This window comes from Nomascus leucogenys, chromosome 6 (genome assembly GCF_006542625.1).
Source record: "Nomascus leucogenys isolate Asia chromosome 6, Asia_NLE_v1, whole genome shotgun sequence".
Classification (NCBI taxonomy): Eukaryota; Metazoa; Chordata; class Mammalia; order Primates; family Hylobatidae; genus Nomascus; species Nomascus leucogenys.
This window is the reverse complement of record NC_044386.1, coordinates 49,193,260-49,215,472: the sequence shown is the minus strand read 5'-3', so window position 1 is coordinate 49,215,472 and position 22,213 is coordinate 49,193,260. Positions and strand designations below refer to the sequence as shown.

The 22,213-nt window shown below is 42.4% G+C and overlaps 1 protein-coding gene and 1 long non-coding RNA gene across 6 annotated transcripts in view; one reads left to right on the top strand and one right to left on the bottom strand.

Annotated features, from left to right (window-relative positions):
• The window catches only part of LOC115835456, a 28,156-nt gene that overhangs the window by 531 nt on the left and 5,412 nt on the right, over positions 1-22,213 (top strand). Inside the window, exon 2 of the long non-coding RNA XR_004030431.1 lies at positions 496-644. This is a non-coding gene — a long non-coding RNA (uncharacterized LOC115835456). The remainder of the gene's footprint in view (positions 1-495; positions 645-22,213) is intronic.
• MYO5C (myosin VC) overlaps positions 10,144-22,213 on the bottom strand; it is a 104,265-nt gene continuing 92,195 nt past the window's right edge. For 4 of the 5 annotated variants that reach the window (XM_030814079.1, XM_030814080.1, XM_030814078.1 and 1 more), the window contains 3 exons: positions 14,086-14,260; positions 13,165-13,245; positions 10,977-11,874 (listed from right to left, as the gene is read on the bottom strand). In XM_030814079.1, the coding sequence (XP_030669939.1) occupies positions 11,722-11,874; positions 13,165-13,245; positions 14,086-14,260 (409 nt within the window). In that variant the 3' untranslated portion in view covers positions 10,977-11,721. Of the gene's footprint in view, positions 11,875-13,164; positions 13,246-14,085; positions 14,261-22,213 lie in introns of all 5 variants that reach the window. The other variant, XM_030814076.1, reaches the window with a different exon arrangement.

The following is a 22,213-nucleotide window of genomic DNA, read 5'->3' as shown; positions in this document are numbered from 1 at the left end:
CAGGTCCCTAGCCTGGGGGCGGCAAAAGGAGATGGCGGTGGGTCGGTGGGCGCGCAGGCTCAGACCTGGGGCTTCTGGGCCCACGCCCAGGCATCTCGGACCCCTCACTTCTGAGGCCACCTCCTGCCCTTTAGAATTAAGGGCTGGCACTGTTCTGCCAGGATGCACGTTTAGTGACTTCTGTCAGACTGAAGCATCCCCTCGCCGCAAGCGCCTGAAGTGTGAGAGGCACTGTTCTAAGTGCTTTAATTCGCACTTGTTTAATCCTCACAGGAGTCAACTTGAATGGGCACTCTTATCCCCACTTTACAGAAGAGGAAACTGAGGCACAGAAAGGCTGAGTAATTGCTCAGGGGGCATGCTCCAAGAAAGAGGGAGAGCCAGGATTTGGACCCAGACAGGCTGGCTCCCTAGTCCTCTGGACTTTGGTGTGGTTGATCCAACTCCAGCCTTCTCCTTTTTCCCTCCACTGTGATCTTGCATGCGTTTGTGCAGAGAGTGAGAAAGCAGATCAAAGTTACAAATTCTGCGAGAACATCGCCAAGCAGAATCTTGGGTGCTGTCCCCACCTCTCTGTACCTGCTCCCTCCCAGAGAAGCCAGCCTCCACTTGCTGTCCCGGGCCTTCTCTGAGAAAAGTTGAAGGTACTCGATATTAATCTGTACATGGTTGTTTTGCAGGTTAGAGTCTGGGATCCTCCGTTTCCTTATCTGGAAAAGCTTATTCATAGGATCTGCTTCATAGGATTGTTATGAGAATTAAGTAAGATGGTGTGGGCCGGGCGCGGTGGTTCACACCTGTAATCCCAACACTTTGGGAGGCCAAGGTGGGTGTATCACCTGAGGTCAGGAGTTCGAAACCAGTCTGGCCAACATGGTGAAACCCTCTCTCTACTAAAAATACAAAAATTAGCCGGGCATAGTGGTTCGTGCCTGTAACCTCAGCTACTCAGGAGGCTGAGGCACGAGAATCGCTTGAACCCTGGAGTCAGAGGTTGCAGTGAGCCGAGATCACGCCACTGCTTCAGTTGAAAGCAACGGCAAAAACCGCAATTACTTTTGCACCAACCTAATAATAGCGCTAGCTGGCAACTATTCCCTAGAAGAGTATCTCCAGGCGTGGCCCCTGTGCTAGGGAGAACCTGTGTGCCACAGAGGACTCAAAATCTGGGATTCTTGGGTTTATTCTACCTGCGGAGGAAGTTGTTTAAAAAGCAGAGGAGTTAGATTAATAAATAATGGGGGGGGAGGGTAAGGCCCCCAGAAAGCAGGTTTATTTTTAAGAACTAAATGTCCTCAGTTCTACAATTTGCAGAGCCAAGTTAGAACGTAGACTGTAGAAATATACTACAGGTAGAAGCCCATTACACCTAGGTTGAAGACACATCCAAATTGCTATGCTGTATCAAAGCCTTTTTATGCCATCCTGGGCTGTTTATTTGCTATTTGCTTTAAGGGAATAATTTTTAATGTAATCACGGTCAGGGGTTACACAATGGAATCAGGAGGATAAAAAGTGCCTTTTCTTTTTCAGTTGGATAAAATGTAAAAGTCATCTTTCCTCTCTTTGATTGTATTATAGATTTTGTTGTTGTTGTTTTAAATATGTTGGGATTTCCTACTGGGCTTTTCAGGAGGAGTGCTTTACCACTTTTCACCAAGTGGGGGCTCTGCTCAGCTGCACTACTGAGCGCAGCTTTGCAAATTCTCAGAGATAGGACTAATTCTTAGGGCTTCAGTGATGCTGTGGGCATTTTTGCTGCAAGATCTGAAGCCTGTGCACAGCCACCTCTGGTGAGGACTTGATTTTGTGTACTTTGAAAAATTCCAGGATTTGTATTCCGTTCCTAGTCTTTGTGGAAGGCTTAGGCCCAAGGAGTACTTCTGAGCTGAATTTTGCTCATTCCTGAGGCCCTGTAAGATTCCGTCTTCATTAGAGCTGGACCTACACACCACTGGGACCGGTCCTTGGAAAGATGCTCCCAGACTGTTTATTTGCCAGATTCTCTTTTAGCTTGATTGCCTGCCAAGCAGACTCGTAGAAGTCAGAAGAAAAAAGTATTAGCTCTAAGAAATAATAGAAGCTAAAACATTCATTGAGTACTTTCCTTGCTGAGTACTATTTAAAATAAGTTATCAAATGAAATCATTTGATCCTCATAAAACTCTTATGATGTAGGTGCTATTAGTATTCCTACTTGCAAACGGGAAAACAGGCTTCAGGAGAGAGGTGAGAACCTCCTTGCACACCAATAACTAGGAACATAAATAGGATTTGGACCCAGGCAGTCAGACACCAGAGTCCACACCCTGAACCTCTGTACTATACTGCCTCACCAAGCCCAGGCATACTGAAAAGTGTGTGTTATATAAACTGATTCTGTGGCATCTCATCTGTCACAGGACCCTTGCTTGACTGTTTTAAGACAGATAACTGAATTTTTTTTTAAGTGGCACTTACAATTTCTGCACATGTTGAACAGTAGCTGAGTTGTTGAGACTTCTTGAAAACTGGTCTCAGAGCTCGTTGTTTGAAACATTTGTCACATGAGCCAAATACATTAACGAGAAAGGTCTGATCACACATCTTTTACCCAAGATGAAGCTGAAAAAAAGTGAAAAGAAGGGAGGGGGTGTGAGAAAAGCCAATGATTTTATCTTTCTAAAATCTCTTCTTGCTTGTACCATGGTAGCTATTCAGACGTCTACATGTGGAATAGAGTATATGCAGTTAATTTATAACCTTTCAATTATTACAACATGGTGGGTCAATATAACTCATTTAATCAGTGAGAAAGCATCAGTCAATAGGTTTTCTGAACTTAACACGTCTAACCGGTTTTTTGGCAGCTGGCAGACACAGTCAGGATTCATCCTTGCAGCACAATATCAATTCTGTGGGGTTTCACAATGGAAAACTTTGTTCTAATGGATGCTATAATTTAAAACTTTTAAAAACATTCCTCCCCTCAGGGTGAACTTTTAAAGATAAGGGTCAGCAAATGATGGAGCCTGACCCCAACCAAAGCCAGGGGGCTAAGTGTGGTGGGGGTTCCGTGCAAGGCAAGCATTCACTTATTAAACATTTGACAGCCAAAGATCCAGGGTCCCTGCCTGTTCACAAGGAAGACACAGATAGGCCCAGGCCCCTGCAGGGAGGCAGCACAAGCATCTAGTGGTTACAGGGACAGGCTCTGGCTGCCTGGTCCTGGCCCACTACTGAGGCTAGTTACCTGACCTCTCTGAAGCTTGGTTCTGCTAATCTATCAAGTGGAGATCTTAAAATCTCCCCTTCTGGGGTTGTCAAGAGAATGGTAAGAGTCAGTGCATAAAGCACTTAGCTCAAGGTCGGTAATACAGGGAGTGTGCCAGCGAGGTCATGCTGCCCTGAGTGGCAGCAATAGCGGGAACAGTGGCTGCCTTGGGAAGGAGGGACATGGGTAGGGGCAGGGTGAGGCTGGGGATGCCAAAGAAAGCATAAGAGGTGCCTCTGGCAACGGTTCAGACAAGACACGAGGAAGTCATGGACTAAAGGTGAGAAAGTAACTTTTATCTGAGGAATGCAAGCCCTTTTAAATTATCAGGCCCAGAGAATCATGAAAATGAGACAGCAATAACGTTCTAGTCCCCACTTTGAGCTGTGTATTCATCTTTTTATTATTATTACTATTATTATTATTATTTTGAGACAGAGTATCTCTCTGTCTCCCAGGCTGGAGTGCAGTGCAGTGGCACAATCTTGGCTCACTGCAACCTCGTTCTCCCGGGTTTCAGCGATTTTCCTGCCTCAGCCTCCCAAGTAGGTGGGATTACAGGCATAAGCCACCATGCCAGGCTAATTTTTATATTTTTAGTAGAGACAGGGTTTCACCACGTTGGCCAGGCTGGTCTCAAACTCCTGACCTCAAGTTATCCACCCACCTCGGCCTCCCAAAGTGCTGGGATTACAGACATGAGCCACCACACCTGGCCTCATCTCTTGAAACTGCTTGCTATTGACACAAGTAGCTAAAAAATAACCTAATAATGCCACACTGGACACTATAACCCACACCCTGTAGTGTAACAATGTATAGCCAATCGCTAATCAATGTTATTTCTGTAAACTAATGAGAATTCCTAACAAGTTTGTATCAGCCCACTCCCGGTCCCTCTTTTTTGCCTTTTTAAAAAAACTACTTGTAACAAAGGCCAAACACATAATGTCCAAGGTTACTTGCGTCTGGGCCTTCCAGGAATCTGTCCTCACTTTGGCTCAAGTAAACTCCTTAAATCTTGGTTTGTGCTACAGCCTCTTCCTTTTAGGCCCACAAAGCAATGTAGTGGGATGGACTTGGACCATGCTTAGCAAAGAGAGAAGGAGCTGGATTTGGCATGTGGGGTTGAGGAGAGGGAGATGTGGGTGCTGTGGCCTAGATTTCTTTGGGAGACCGAGGGGTTATGTTGCCATTGCTGGAGATGAGGACAAAGCAGTTAAGGGGGAAGGGAGCAGCCAGTGTGGCCCTGTCGATTTGGTAGATGTTCCAGAGTGAGCCCCGTCAAGATTTAAAGAAATTACCCCCTGAACATAAAGATAATTGGGGGCACTGGTCTGAACATTTCAACAGAGTCAAATCTGAGATGGATGCATTTATGGGGGAGGTGACAGTTGGGGACATTTCTGATGAGGAATGTCTGCCATGTGGAGCCCACCCTGGGGCTGGAGAGATAATGGGGAGCTCATGAGTTGGGCTGAGCTCCTACAGCAAAGGGGCAGTCAGCACAGTTCCAGAGACCTCTGGGCAACAAAGGCGTACAGGGCATCCCTTAGGGACAACAGCTCGCAAGGAAACCAGCTACCAACTGCTACAGAGTGCCCAGCCCTCGCCTCTCCCTGGGAGGGAGGCAGGACATCTGTGTTACAGCTGAGGGAAAGCAGGGGGATTAAACAAGTTCAAGGTCAGCGGCAGAGCTGAGTCTGTAAGTAGCGTGAATACACACTTTGGAACCCTATTTCCAAGCTAGCATGGTTTTTCCACAAAAGGTGGGTTAACAAAAAGGGGCCTGCCCTCCAGAGCCTGGCCCATGGTGGGGCTTGGTAACTGTTGCATCCCACTCCGCAGCCCTGTAAAGGCAGCCAGTAACAAGGTTGGGCTGAGCACTCCCAGTAATAGCATTAGGACAGTGAGCCACAGGCTGTTAAGCAAGGGAGCAGCGTCATCCACGTGGATTATTCCAGCATTTGTGCTTCCACAAGTAGGTCAGAGAGAGAGAAGGGACGGCAGGAAAACAAACTAGGTTAAGAGATTGCTACATTCTGGAGAAGAGGAAATGAGCTCCGGACAGAGGAGCAGCTACCGGAATGGAAGGCGAGAGGAACCCACGGCACCAAGTGGAGGAGGAATAGAAGGATGGCTGGGAGGCACGGGAGAGAAAGACAAATTGAAAAGATAGACGATATTCCATATCTAGATAGAGGCAATGTTTTTCTTCTCAAACTAAATTTTGAATTTTTTCAAATTATAAAAGATGCTGATAATGTTCATCATAAATAACTGGAAACAGAGGGCCAGGTGCGGTGGGTCACACCTGTAATCCCAGCACTTTGGGAGGCCGAGGCGGGTGGATCACTTGAGGCCAGGAATTTGAGACCAGCCTGGCCAGCATAAGGAAACCCCATCTCTACTAAAAATACAAAAATTAGCCTGGCATTGTGGTGCGCACCTGTAATCCCAGCTACTCGGGAGGCTGAGGCAGGAGAATCACTTGAAGCTGGGAAGCAGATGTTGCAGTAAGCTGAGATCATGCCACTGCACTCCAGCCTGGGCAACAGAGTGAGACTCCATCTCAAAAAAATAAAATAAAATAAAATAAAAAAATAAGTAAGAGGAAACAGAAGGACACAAAAAGGAGAAAGTAATCGCCCACATGCCTACACCAACAAATAACTGACCTGTTGGCATTTTATGTTTTCCTCTAGTACCTTTATTAAGTATATATGTGTGTACTTTTTTAAAAATTGGAATTATATGCCATATACTACTTTATATAATAGCATTTTCATCTTCATGTCATTGCATATTCCTGGAAAACACCATTTTTTAATGGAGACTCCAATTTTTGAGTCATATGGGCCTTAAGTCATATCACATAGCTAGCATTTTAGACCTCACTGGTTAAACATGGGCAAGCTACAAACTAAATTTAAAGCATTTTTAAACTGTAAATGTTATACATATGCATTGTAGAAAGTTTGGGGGAAAAAAGATATAAGGAAGAAGATAATCACCTATAATCCCACCACTCAGAGAAACTTCTTTTTACATTTTGGTGTAGCAAGAATAGATTTGAGACCACTGAGGTCATACTGTTCATGTATACTGATTACATTTCTATATCTTGATGTTTTTCACTTAGTATTTATATCAGCTAAATTTAATTTTAGTACTTTCTGTTGTACTTATTGTCAATATCCTTTTTATGATGAGAGAATTTTTCACAGCTAGAGCCAACGTTTCGATGAGCATTTTGACAAGAAAGACAAAAATGCCCCATTTAACAAATTTTGACATGAAGTTGCTCTGCAGTAGTTCATAGAACTTCTCAAACCTTCCCCTAATAACCTTATGCCAAGCACAAACTTTCTTCGATATGTTTTACCTAAATATATGACTTAAAAAATTACCACAGAAATACGTGTTTGTTTTAAAAGGAACTAATGCCAAAGATGAGAAAGTAAAACTTGAATCCCCGATCACATGCCCTGCATTTTCACTGCCCTTAGTTTGTTGTTTATTCTTCCAGACTTTTCTGGCACAAACACATAGATACAGCTTTGGTAGTCATGCAAATAGGGCTACTTGCTTTCTTCATCTAACTTATTCTGTTAACACTTACAGATCTACCTTGTTTGGTAATAGGTTCAGCATTATTCTATACTGTGGAGTGTCATAATTTATTAAACCAACTTCCTGTGTTTGGATACATAGGGTATATCCAGTTTTTACTTTTAAAACACTGCTTCATTAACTCAGTTAAAAATGGACAAAAGGACCTTCATACATTGCTGGTGGGAAGGTAAAATGGGGTAGCCATTTTCCAATGGTGCAGCTGTGGAAAATGGTTTGGCAGTTATTCAAAACATTAAATATACAGCTGTTACTATATGACCCCGCAATCCTACTTCTAGATATATACCCAGGACACCTGAAAATGTATGTTCACTGGCCGGGCGTGATGACTAACGCCTGTAATCCCAGTACTTTGGAAGGCCCAGGCGGGCAGATCACCTGAGGTCAGCCTGGGCAACATGGTGAAACCCCATATCTACTATACAAAAATTAGCCAGGCGTGGTGGCAGGCGCCTGTAATCCCAGCTACTTGGGAGGCTGAGACACGAGAATCGCTTGAACTTGGGGGATGGAGGTAGCAGTGAGCCGAGATTGCGCCACTGAAGTCCAGCCTGGGCAATGCAGTGAGACTCCGTCTCAGAACAAAAAAAAAGAAAAAAGAAAATATATGTTCACATAAAAATGTACATAGTAATTTTCATGGCAGCATTATTAGCCAGAAGTGAAAGCAACGCAAGTGTCCACCAACTGACAAATGAAAAACAAAATGTCTATCCCTCCAGTAGACTGCTATTCAGCAATAAAAAAGAATGACGTTCTGACACATGCTACAACATGGTCAAACCTTAAAAACGCCATCCTATGACAGAAGCTAGACACAAAAGGCCACATATTGTATGATTGATTTATGTGAAGTGTACAGGATCAGCAAATCCATAGAGACAGGAAGCAGATGAGTAGTTGCGAGGTGGAGGGAAGAGAGAATAAGGGGGAAGGAGGGAGCTGAGAGTGGCTGCTTAAGGGGTATGGGATTTCTTTTTTGCGGTGATGAAATACTCTGGAGTTAGTGGCAATGGTTGCAAATCCTTGTAAATAAACTAAAAAAACACTGAAATATATGTTTTAAAATGATGGATTTTAAAACATGAAACAAAACATGTGGACATCATATCTCAATAAAGTTTTTTTTTTTTTTAGACAGAGTCTCGCTCTGTCGCCCAGGTTGGAGTGCAGTGGTGCAATCTTGGCTCACTGCAAGCTCCACCTCCCAGGTTCACGCCATTCTTCTGCCTCAGCTTCCCAAATAGCTGGGACTACAGGCACCCGCCACCTCACCCGGCTTTTTGTATTTTTAGTAGAGACGGGGTTTCACTGTGTTAACCAGGATGGTCTCGATCTCCTGACCTCGTGATCTACCCACCTCAGCCTCCCAAAGTGCTGAGATTACAGGCGTGAGCCACCGCACCCAGCCCAAAGATTATTTTTAAAATGGACAAAAGGCTTGTGCAGTCACTTCACAAATGAGGATACTTATATGGTCAATAAACATATCATTATCATTAGTCATCAAAGAAATACAAAGTAAAACTACGATGTGATACAACTACTTACCCATCAGAAAACCTAAAAAGCCTGACAACACAAAGTGTGGGCAAGGATGTGGTGACTGGAACTGCCTTTCTCTGCTGGTGGGAGTATAAGTCGGTATAACCACTGTAGAAAACTGGTTGGTAGGAGCTACTAAAGTGAAACGGATATATTCTATGACCAAGCAATTCTACTCCTGCATACATACACCACAGAAAATAATGCTTATTTCCTTAAAAAAAACAAAAACAAAACAAAATAAATGTCATAGCAGCTATTCATAGAAGGCCTAAACTTGAAAGACCCAAATGTTCACCAGTCATAAACTGTGAAATGAGCATAGAATAAAAACTGATACACACAACAATGTGGATGTATCTCAGACTCACAACTACAAAATGTGCCAAAAACCTCTTTCTAACCCCATAAGCTGTACTCAGAGGCTTATGTTGTCATGTGTCACCTGGATCAAATTTTAAAACCGACTTAGTGATTTTAAGTATGCTTAATCTCTTTCCTGATGCCAATATTAATGTAAAAAACACTTTACTATTTCAAAATAAATTCATGTGTATTGTAGAAAAATTAGATTCTACAGATGAACAACAACAAAACCCCTCACCCGCGCTCCCACTGCACAGAAAGCCCTGCTAACACTGGTCTGTACTCATCTGGATGCTTTTCTGAGCATTTCAAAAGCTGGAGTATTTTAACTGAATGTCAGCATGCACATACCTTCCAGAGTCAGCACTGGGAGCCACAGAGCAGACGGTGAGAGGTGAGGACTAGCGCGCAGATTGAGGTATGAAGCACCTCTCCCACCGGCTAATCTCCTTATCTTCTCGGAGTGCTTCTCAGCTTGCTTCCTTCCTCCACTGCACTTCCATGCTCCCTGCTGGGCACGCGCTGCCATCTGCATCCCTCACTCATCCCTGGAAACTTCTGCCCAGCCCCTCTGTGGAGAGAGACCTCAGCAGGTTTGATCTCTGTGTCTGTGCCCACTCACTGAGCAGCCCTCACATTCACCTGGGCTGCATGTTCTTAACATTTCTCTATTTTGGTCTCCTTGCCACTGTCAGCTTTGTAGAACTGATCAAGACTGTGGGGTGAGTGCCTCCCTTTCCCCATTTTTCCACACATAAACTCCTCAGCCTCCACAGGTCTCCCTGTCCCCAAACATGACCTACTTTTTCCCATGGTTGACTCCCCACCACACACACACAGTCCTCCAATGGGACTTTGCTCCTTCAGTTCTCTCCCACCTCATCAGCAGTAGGATGGAGAAGGATGTGGCCCCTGCCTTCTGGGGCTCACAGGCCTACAGAGGAAATGGGCAGCATTTCTGGCTTCCAGCCCAGGGTAAGTGCTGTAAAACAGGCATAAATCCTGAGTTATGGAAGCTGAAAATCAACAGTGATGGCTCCTCATGGTGTGGGGAAGGTCTAGAAAGGCCACGGAGGCCGCAGCTCAGGATCAGAAACCCTGCCAATTCTCTGCCAAGTAGCCCCTCATTCTGACACAGTGTGGAAGCGCCCTGGAGGCACAGCCTTAGCCAGCACTTATGACAGATTTACTTCCTCTATAAACATTTTAGTATACTTTAAATGAGATATTATGAATCTATAAAGATTCTAGCATCTTTCAGTATGACCCTAAAGAAAGGCATAAAACTTGTGCACTTAAGAGACATGTCACCTCCTTGCAATGAAAGAATCTGACCCAATTCATTTGGTAATTAATTTTATTGATTAAAGTATTACAAAGTTCTACTTTTCATTTTTTCATGTACAATGTATTGAAATGAGCTAAACTAAATCACTTATAATATGAAAAGACATTATTACATATTAGCAGGGTGATATTGCTTCATAATCATGTATTATTCCTACCTCTAAGACAGCAGTCTGTATTATAGAATCACAGCTGTCACCTGTGACTGTCAGAAACAGGTGCAGTTGGGACTCTTGGGTTGGTAATAGAACAGCACTGGATCCACAGGCCAGAGACTAGGAGTGCTTATCAAATGAGGTTTTAGGCTCTGAAAGGAAGGAATGAGAAGGTGTGCTGGGACAAAGAATAGCCAGTTCCCATAAAACTTGGGAAACATAGATTTTTCAAAAGGAGGGTCCCACATAATTTTTTAGTTACTTTTTGAGATAATTTAAAAATAAATACATTGACATGCTGATTAGAGAGAGAAAATAATTTAGGTTGCCTTTTTAAACTGATTTTTTAAAAATAAGTTATTGTATGAAAGGTATTAAAAAATAAAAAAAAATTATGGTGAATATGTTGGCAGGTAAGATTTGAAGAAAAGTTCTTTCAGAGACGATAAATGGCATGGCAATTAAGCTTTAATAATATATTAGTTTTAAATAGATAAACACATAAAAATACTTCATTTGATTCATCCCAGATCGAACAATCTCTTAAAAATTACAAGGGTCAGCCAGGCGCGGTGGCTCACACCTGTAATCCCAGCACTTTTGGGAGGCTGAGGCGGGGGGATCACAAGGTCAAGAGATCGAGACCATCCTGGCCAACATGGTGAAACCCGTCTCTACTAAAAATAGAAAAATTAGCTGGGCGTGGTGGCACATGCCTGTAGTCCCAGCTACTCAGGAAGCTGAGGCAGGAGAATCGCTTGAACCCTGAAGGCAGAGGTTGCGGTGAGCTGAGATCACGCCAGTGCACTCCAGCCTGGCAACAGAGCGAGACTCTGGAGTCTCCAAAAAGAAAAAAATTTTAGAAGGGTCTAAAATATTTTTAAAATGCAGGGCATTTTCAGTAAAAAGAGTTCATGAAAACCTTCCATCCCCAGCAGGCATGGGGCAAGAGAGCTTTTGGCAGGCCATGGTGGCCAAATGGGATTTTTTCCTGGAAGACTCAGCCCTGGAATCCACTTGCAGCTTTGTAATGTACCAGGCGTCACATGAACCTTAGAAAACTTGGAAGCCACCGTGTCCCCAGATCTCAGTCCCTCCTGGTAGAGCCCTGCCACAGGACAGAACAGATCAAGAGGCACGTGGAAGAAAATATGAGCCCTCCAGGAATCTCAGTGAAAACCAGCTGAGATTCGAGAGTGAGACATGGTTTTTCCAAATACAGCTGGTGTGTGTGAATTCTTACAAAATTACAGCAGCAGCACTGTCACTGTGAGTGAGAGATGATGTGGTCCATTTGAGAAAAGTCTATTTTCTTCCTTAAATCACATTCCAATTTCCATTGCCAATTAATAAAACACATCCCTCATATTGAACCTTCACTTAGCTTTTGAAGAAAAAGTACATTGACTTTTTCTCCTGCTATAACCTATTCAGAAAGCCTAGCTTGAAACTGCTGGGGATCTGAATCATTTCCAGAGCATGTGGAGAGGGGGTAAAAGGAAATGTGACTTGAAAGAGATATTTGGTATCCAACATCAGCTGTGATGAATCCTCCCGGCTATTTAGGAGAGCCTGAAATTAGAATCAGAGGAAAAATGAGTAAGGAAACTAACATGTTCTGCTTTACTGCTACCTGAAAGTCAAGGCAAAACACAGCTATCTCTAGTGGAGAGCTCCTTGCACCATCACATGAAATGACATACATGACAGCTTTTTAACAACAGCACAATTCCAAAGTCTATCCAGGGCTTTCAGATCAGCTCTCATGAACAATTAACTTGCCCTGTTTCACTCCAGAAGTTAATTTCCCATGGGATGAGCTGACCATAAATCTGTTTTCTATTCTAATCTATTAATCATGGCATAATTCTAAGGTCAAACATGAGCAGATTTCAAGTATTACATTTTTATTGAACCCATCTTTCTTCTTCATGAGTTTGCAACCTTTTTGGTCTCAGGACCGCTTTATACTAAAACATGACTGAGGCCAAAAGCTTTCGTGTATATGAGTATAACTATCGGTATTTGCCATATTAGTAATTAAAATGATTTATTAATTCATTAAAATAAGCTCTATACATGTTAAACATAAGTTTCCAAAACAAAATTTAGTGAGAAGTGATTATTTTCTATTTTTGCAAATCTCTTTAATGTCTGACTTAATATATTATCATATATAACCATATATCATATATAACCATATATTATATATGCCATATTTTAATATGTTATATATGCTATATTATCATATATATGATATATCATATATATCTGCTTCTGCATTCAATCTGTTGTGATATGTTATTTTGGTTGAAGTACACAAAGAAAATCCACAGATAACTATTGAGAAAATCCACAGATACCTATTTAGAAAATCCACAGGTACATATTTAGAAAAAGGAAGAGTTTGCAGACCCTCTTGAAAGTGTCTCAAGGACTCCCAGGGATCCTTGAGCCAAACTTGGAGAACTGCTGCCCTAGAGTTCCTTAGGGGAGAAACTTTAGGGATTATATAAGAAAAAATGGTTATACAAATGATTATAAAAGAAAAATGGTCTCTGTTTCCATTCAGCCTCTGCCCACTTGCACAGTATTCAACGATCAGTAAGAAATAAGATATACTGACAGAATACAGCACGGGAGACATGATTTTGGTGTTTTCATTCCCTTCCCACCTGGACTAAGGTGGATTCTGAAAATTTCACAGGAAAATTTCCTGCTTACCTTTGAGCTGGGTGCCTTTCATTTGTATATGTGGGTAAATGTACTTTAATCCTGGATTTCTATAATGTTAATTAAGTATCAACATCTTATACCAGAGTTAGGAAGTAAAATTAAAAGGCACATCCTTAAGAATCTCACCTGTACTTTGCGAACAAAGGATGGAGTCACTCTCTTCTCAAAGTCATCTATAGGTGTGTATGAATTAAGGATCTTTATGATCTGCAAACAGTACATAACTTGGTGTTAGACCATGCAGAATAATAACTCTGTTCATAAAATAATGGTTCTGGTTATTGGGAACCATTGGGAAGCAAAGGTGGTTCTTTTAGCCTATAATTTGGTTCAGGAACTGTATGTTACCTATTTCCAAGAAAAGAAAACAAGGGGAGAAAAGTGCCATAGGGAGCAAAGGCAAATCAGATAATCAGACAACAGTAAGAGGAGCCCCCTTCCAGCCTCCCCACCTCCCACATGCCCACTCCTCCACATACACATTTGTGAGTTTAATGGGCAGGGAATGAATGCATCATAGACATTTGTGTGTATGTGTGTGTGTGATTATTATTATTATTATTATTATTTTTGAGATAGGGTCTCCCTTTATTGCCCAGGCTGGGGTGCAGTGGCATGATCATGGCTCACTGCAGCCTCAAACCCCTGGACTCATGCGATCCTCCCGCCTCAGCCTCCCAAGTAGCTGGGACCAAAGGCGTGTGCCATCACACCCAACTTTTTTTTTTTTTTTGGTAGAGCATCTTACTATGTTGCCCAGACTAGTCTCAAACTCCTGGGCTCAGGCAATCCTCCCACCTTGGCCTCTCAAAGTGCTGGATTACAGCTGTGAGCCACCTCGCCCAGCCCATTTCTATGTTTTTAAGACCTAGTGTTAGTATTTAATAAATATTTATTAGATAAAAGGGTGGGCCATGGGTGATAGGTATGCTCCCGAGAGTACACACAGAATCAGGGTGCCCACAGCTGGCTAAACCAAGAAAGGCAATGCCCACTGCACTGATGTGTCAAGGAAGAGCTGGGGAGACACTAAGCAAGCCCGGTCACCTGCACAGCAGACAGTGAGGTGCAGCGTTCGTAGATCTCCTTGGCATCACTGTCTGTGGTCTTCTTGACCTGAAGCAACCAGGCTGCCTGAGAGAGGGGCTCCAAAGTTTCCTTTGCTAAGCTGTTCTGCAAATTCTTATCTTTAAGCCATTCTTCTAAGTAGCTGATATTGCACCTGGAGGGAAAGGCAGAAGAACAGAGAATACTTTAGGGAAGGGTGCCAGATCCCCCTGTGTGTCCCGAGAGGGTACCAGAGTTCGCTGAGATCCTTAAGACCACAGCTCAGCGTTACTCATCTGCAAAATGAGGGAGCTGGACCGATGATCAGCTCTCCTAATCCAGAGTTCTAAGACTCATGGTGGTCTAGGCTGAGGGGCCGGAACAGCTACAGGCTTTGGGGAAAATCTGAGCAAAGAACAGCGATTGCAATCACTTACAAAATACAATTTTGAAAACTGATTAAAGGAAAGAAACAGTGATATCTGAAGAGAAGACTTCCATAAGTATAAAAAACTGTTTTCTTTTTCCTGAATTGGCAGAAATCTTTCAATTAGTGAAGGCTTTCTTTCAGTCGACTGCAGTTTTTATTCTTATTTCTGTCACTAATTGCCACATGGGTTTATGAGTTAAGAGGCATGGGTTTTAGTCCTACCAATCCACTGTGTGAACCTGGGAAGTTAACTGACCTCTCTGGGCACAATGAGAGTGTTGAGAACCCTCAAACATTGCTGGTGGGAACGTAAAATGGTACAGCTGTTGTGGAAGACAGTTTGGTGGTTTCTCAAAATTGAATACAGACTTACCATATGACACAGCAATTCCACTCCTAGATATGTACTCAAGAGAAGTGAAAGCATGTCCAAACAAAACTCTGTACACAAATGTTCACAGCAGCATTATTCATAATAGCCCCCAAATGAAAACAACCCAAAATATCCATCAACTGATGAATCAATGAACAAACTGTGGCATTATCCATACAATGGGATATTATTCAGCAATGAAAAGGAATGAGGTGCTGATATTTGCTACATGGATGAACCTCCCAAACATTACGTAAGTGAAAGAAGCCATCCACAAAAGATAACATTTTATGATTCCATTTATTTTTAAATGTCCAGAATAGGCAAAATCTGTAGGGAAAGAAAACATGTTAATGGTTTCCTAGGCTGGGCGGGGTAGGGAGTTGGGGTGGGGGATGAGAGTGGCTGCTAATGGGTATAAGGTTTTGTTCTGGAGGGATGAAAATGTTCTAAAATTACATTACGGTGACAGTTGCACAACTATGTAAATATATCAAAAACGATTGAACTATACACTTTCTTTACTTATTTATTTTTGAGATGGAGTCTCCCTCTATCACCCAGGCGGGAGTGCAGTGGCCCGATCTCAGCTCACTGAACCCTCCACCTCTCAGGTTCAAGCAATTCTCCTGCCGTAGCCTCCTGAGTAGCTGGGATCACAGGCACCTGCCACTACGCCCGGCTAATTTTTGTATTTTTAGTAGAGACAGGGTTTTACCATGTTGGCCAGGCTGGTCTTGAACTCCTGGCCTCAAGTGATCTGCCTGCCTCAGCCTCCCAAAGCACTGGGGTTACAGGTGTGAGCGACTGTGTCCAGCCTGAATTACATACTTTAAACAGGTGAACTGTATGGTATATAAATTACACACCAATGAAACTGCTAAAAAAACAATGAGTGTTGAATAAAGTGATCTCTAAAGTCAGTTCCAGCTCTGGGCCGGGCATGGTGGCTCATGCCTATAATCCCAGCACTTTGGGAGACTGAGGCAGGCTGATCACTTGAGGTCAGGAGTTCGAGACCAGCCTGGCCAACATGGCAAAACCCTGTCTCCACTAAAAATACAAAAAATTAGCTGGGTATGGTGGCGGACGCCTGTAATCCCAGCTACTCGGGAGGCTGAGGCAGGAGAATCACTTCAACCCGGGAGGTGGAGGTTGCAGTGAGCTGAGATTGTGCCACTGTACTTCAGCCTGGGCGACAGAGTGAGACTTTCTCAAAATAAATAAAGTCAGTCCCAGCTCTGACCTTAAGGATTAGCAATGCCTTCCTTAAGAAGACATGGGTCTTCTTTCTGGCTGTAACATTTGGACAGTGATGCTGAACTAATGTTATTCCATAGGATAGTGGGAGATAACACATCTTGTGTTGGTTCTCACTATCCCCCATTTTTGCATTGCTACTTTTGTCCTGCTAGTTTGAGTTCTTATTACTTTTGTTTAGTTTTTGTTGTTGTTGTTTTTGTTGTTTTTTGTTTGTTTGAGACAGAGTCTCGCTCTGTCGCCCAGGCTGGAGAGTAGTGGTGCGATCTTGGCTCACTGCAACTTCCGCGTCCTGGGTTCAAGAGATTCTCCTGCTTCAGCCTCCCGAGTAGCTGGTACTACAGGCACCTGCCACCACGCCCAGCTAATTTTTGTATTTTTAGTAGAGACAGGGTTTCACCATATTGGCCAGGCTGGTCTCGAACTCCTGACCTTGTGATCTGCCCACCTCAGCCTCCCAAAGTGCTGGGATAACAGGTGTGAGCCACCGTGCCCGGCCTACTTTTAGTTTTTTGTTTTTGTTTTTGTTTTGAGACGGAGTCTTGCTCTGTTGTCCAGGCTGGAGTGCAGTGGCGCGATCTTGGCTCACTGCAAGCTCCGACTCCCGGGTTCACGCCCTTCTGCCTCAGCCTCCCGAGTAGCTGGGACTACAGGAGCCCGCCACCATGCCCGGCTAATTTTTTATATTTTTAGTAGAGATGGGGTTTCACCATGTTAGCCAGGATGGTCTCGATCTCCTGACTTCGTGATCCGCCTGCCTCGGCCTCCCAAAGTGCTGGGATTACAGGTGTGAGCCACTGCGCCCGGCCCTACTTTTGGTTTTTATTACAGGTTTCTAACGGGGCTCCCATCTCAGCCCTTCTAATTCACCCTATTCAAATAAACTGCCACAGTCCTTTCTAAAATCCGAATTTTGAGCACATTAATTCTCCCACTCAAAGATGCATGGTGGGTTTCCAGTTCCTGGTGAGATGGAGTAACCACACTCCATCTTGTCTGTCCCACTGAACACAGCTATAAAGCCTGGATGGAATGCATTGGGCAGCTGTTTGAGGACTTGGAAAAGTAAATAGTAGCAGGGGAAGATGACCAGAATTTGAAGTCCTTCCAAGTCAGAAGTGAGATCATCACTTTTCCCCTCTGCTGTTCACTGGCCTCTACTCGCCACAGTTTGAAACTCAGAGGTGGGCATCAATGCCAATAAAGACCTTCCAGGGGAGCTCTCTGGTTCTAGCTCAAGGAGCTGAAAAGGGGTCTCCTAATGCTCAATGCCCTACCTTTTCCCTCCTTTTTCTCTATTCTCTCATGCTCAAGTTCCAATCCCATGTCGACAGCAGTGGTGGCGAAGGCGGCCAGAAGGAACCTAAAACTCGAAGAGAAGGGAAACTTCCTTTCCAATTGGAGGATCTGTGGTTTAAGGTTCTCTCTTTGCCCTCACCATCTGGCCCCAGATGGGGACATCTGCAGTAAGTACACTGCAGAGCAAGTCAAGGAAAGCTCCAGTTTTCTAGCTGAAGCACCAAAAGGGGGGCAGAAAGTAATAGGAATGCCACAGAAAAGGAGGAGCCCGGGAAAGTTGGGAAAAGCAGTTTGTTACAGTTCTTTATTAACTCCTGGGTTTATCCCTGAGCCCATGCATGAATCTGACCCTAAACAGCATATACAGACTTTGAGAACTGAACTATGAAACATACCATTACCCAAGTTCCAAGCTGGCCACCGTTTTTCACACATATGAAACGGACCCAAAGAGCACCACAAAACCCTTACACATGGAAATGACATGAGAACCACAAAGCATAGAGGGTGGTCAGAACTTGTAGTCTGGACCCAAATGCATTAACTACCTGATGAAAATATCAACATTCTCCATATGATCTAAAGATTTAGAGTCTTGGCCAGGGATGGTGGCTCACACCTGTAATCCCAGCACTTTGGGAGGCTGAGGCGGGTGGATCACTTTAGATCAGGAGTTCGAGACCAGCTTGGCCAACATGGTGAAACCCTGTCTCTACTAAAAATACAGAAATTAGCCAGGCGTGGTGGTGGTCGCTTGTAATCCCAGCTACTCGGGAGGCTGAGGCACGACAATCGCTTGAACCCAGGCGGAGGTTGCAGTGAGCCTAGATTGTGCCGCTGCACTCGAGCCTGGGTGATGGAGCAAGACTCAGTCTCAAAAAAAAAAAAAAACCCAATAAAAAAACTAAAAAATGAAGACCTAGAGTCTCATAATATAGTATTTAAAAATATCCAATATACAATTCAAAATTGGCATATGAAGAACCAGAAAGATCTCAACTCACATTAAACAAAACAACTCATAGATGTCAACACTGAGATGACACAGATATTCAAATTATCTGACCAAGACTTTAAAGAAGTCATCACAAAAATGCCTCTTGTAATGAATCAAAAGATGTAAAGTCTCAGAAAAGAAACAGAAAATATAAAGAAAAACCAAATGGAAATTTTAGAATTGAAAAATACAATAATAGAAATAAAAGAACTCACTGAATGGGCTTACTAGCAGAATAGAGATGACAGAGGAGAGTCAGTGAACTTGAAAGGATTAACAGAGATTATCCAATCGGAACAGCCCAGAAGAAAAGAACTAAGAAAAAGGAGCAGAATTTTATGGACCTGTGGGACAATAATGAAAAGTCTTTAACAGTTGGTTCACTGAAGTTCCGGAAAGAGAAGACAAAGAGTATGATGCAGACAAAATGTCTGAAAAAATAGTGGCTGAAAATGTACCAAATTTGGTGAATAGCCAGATTCAAGAAGCTCAGGAAATTCCAAACAGGCTAAACCCAAAGAAATCCACACCCAGACACATCACAAACTGTAGAAAACTAAAGACAAAGAAAAAAAATTTTTAAAAGCAATCAGAGAAAAATTATGCATTATTTATGGGGAATAATTCAAATGACTATGGATTTCTTATCTGAAACCACAGTAGCTAGAAAAAAAGTAAAATATTTTTAAACTGGTGAAAGGAAACAACTGTCAATCCAGAATTCTACATCCTACAAACATATCCTTTAGGAATAAAGGTAAGGTGAAGACATTTTCAACTGAAAGAAAACTAAGAATTTATTGCCAATGAAACTGCTCTAAAAGGAATACTAAAATACTTTCTTCAGGCAGAAGAAAAATTATATCAAAATGAGACTTGAAAAAAAATGAGACTTGGAACATTAGGAATGAAGAAACAACAGAAATGGTAAATACCTGGTTGAGTATAATAGACTATTCTTCTCTTACTGAGTTCTTTAAAATATGTTTGACGGTTGAAAACTAAAATTATAATATTGTATGGTACAGTTTTTGATGTATGTAGATCTAATATATAAGACCACTGCAACATAAAGTAGGGAGGCTAAAGGGGCCTACATGATGGTAACATTTCTACATTCCACTTGATGTGGTAAGATATTGATTCTAAATAGACTGTGAAAAGTTAAGTATATGTACTGGAATCCCTAGAGCAACAACTAAAAAAAAAGATCAAAGGGATAATACTAAAAAAAAAAAAAAAAAAATAGATAATTTAGAAAGGGATACTAAAAAATTTCAAATAACCCCAAAGAAGCAGATAAAGAAAATGGAGAAATGAAAACCAGAAGCAACAAGCAGAAATTAATAAAATGGTAATCCTAAATATAAATATTATATTACATTAAAATGATCTAAACGTCCCCATTCGGAAGCATAGATTCCAGCCTGAGCAACATAGTGAGGCTCTGTTTCTACAAAAATGGCATATGCCTGTAGTACCAGCTACCTGTGGGGCTGAGGAGGGAGGATCGCTTGAGCACATGGTGAAATGATGGAAAACTGAAGGCAGGATATGAACAGCCCCTTTGAATGGAGCACGCCAGGAATGATGGAAAAATTGGTTAGAAAGAGAGTGGAATGCTAGGGTAAGAAATGCCTGGTTTATTTTTGTTGTTTGTTTGCTTGTTTTGAGATGGAGTCTCACTCTGTGGGTGAGTGCAGTGGTGCACTCCCAGGCTGGAGTGCAATGGTGCAACTTCCGCCTCCCACCTTAAGCGATCCTCCCACCTCAGCCTCCCAAGTAGCTGGACCCACAGGCGAGTGCCACCATACCTGACCACCATACCAGGAAGTCAAGGTTGCAGTGAGCCATGATCATGCCACTGGACTCCAGCCTGAGTGACAGAGTGAGACCCTGACTCCAAAAACAAAACAAAGAAGCAGCATCATAGATTGTCAGGTTGGATTAAAAAAAAAAATAGATCCAAATATCTGCTGCCTACAAGAAATTCACTTCAAATATGATACAGGTAGGTTAAAAGTAAAAGTACAGGCAAAGATATATACTAAAGAAACACTAATCAAAAGAAATTTGTAGTGGTTATATTAATTTTAGACAAAGTAGACTTTGGGGCAGGCAGAGAAAATTACTAGAGAGGCCAGGCGCAGTGGCTCACGCCTGTAATCCCAGCACTTTGGGAGGATGAGGTGGGCGGATCATGAGGTCAAGAGATTGAGACCGTCTTGGCTAACATGATGAAACCCCATCTCTACTAAAAATACAAAAATTAGCTGGGCGTGGTGGCGTGCGCCTGTAGTCTCAGCTACTTGGGAGGCTGAGGCAGGAGAATCGCTTGAACCCGGGAGGTGGAGGTTGCAGTGAGCCAAGATCATGCCACTACACTCCAACCTGGGTGACAGAGTGAGGCTCTGTCTCAAAAAAAAAAAAAAAAAAAGAAAGAAAGAAAAGAAAAAGAAAATTACCAGAGAGGGATAAAGAAAGACACTACATAATGATAGGAGAATACATTCACCAAGAAGACATAACAATTCTTAATGTATATGTACCAAACAAGAGAACTTTAACATACATGAAGCAAAAACTAACAGATTGAGAAAAGAAATAGACAAATTCATAATTACAGCTGGAAACTTCAACACTCCTCATAGTAATTAATAGAACTAGTAGAACAATATCATCAACAAACTAAGTCTAATTGATGTTTATAGAACCTTCCAGCCAACAGGAGTAGACTACATATTTTTTTCAGCTGCATGTATAATGTTCACAAAAACATCATATTCTTGGTCATAAAAGCAAATCTTCACAAATGTTAAAAGAGTTTAAATAATAAAAAATATGTTCTTTTTTTTTTTTTTGAGACGGAGTCTCATTCTGTCGTCCAGGCTGGAATGCAGTGGCGTGATCTCAGCTCACTGCAACCTCTACCTCCTGGGTTCAAGCAATTCTCCTGCCTCAACCCCCCCGAGTAGCTGGGATTATAGGCACACACCACCATGCCTGGCTAATTTTTTTTTTTTTTTTTTTAAGTAGAGACGGGGTTTCACTATGTTGGCCAGACTGGTCTCGAACTCCTGACCTCGTGATCTGCCTGCCTCAGCTTCCCAAAGTGCTAGGATTACAGGCGTGAGCCACCATGCCCGGCCTTAAAGTATGTTCTTTTTTAAAAAACATAAAAATATTTAGAGATTTTTAAAGTAAAACTGGGAAAGTCCCAGGCAAGGTGGAATGGTAGGTAAGTCCATACAGGTTCCATTTCAGCATCAAAATCTATAGTATATTTCAACCTGTATGCACACTGAGATTTTTTCTAATTGTGGTAAAAAGGGTATAACATAAAACTTGCCATCTTAACCACTGTTATAGTACAGTAGTGTTATGTACATTGTTATACAGTAGATCCATAGAACTCTTTCGTCTCATAAAACCAAAACTCACTGAACAGTAACTTCCTTTTCTCACTCCCCAAATCCCCTAACCACCATTCTACTTTCTGTTTCTAAGAGTTTTACTGAAAAAGTATGTTCTATGGCCATAATGGAATTAAACCAAAAATCAAAAACAAAGATAACAAGAGAGTCTCCAAACACTTAGAAGCTAACATACTTCTTTTGGGTTTTTTTGTTTTTTATTTATTTATTTTTTATTATACTTTAAGTTTTAGGGTACATGTGCACAACGTGCAGATTTTTTACATATATATACATGTGCCATGTTGGTGTGCTTGCTTCTAAATAATCCATGGGTCAAAGAGTAAGCCTCAAGG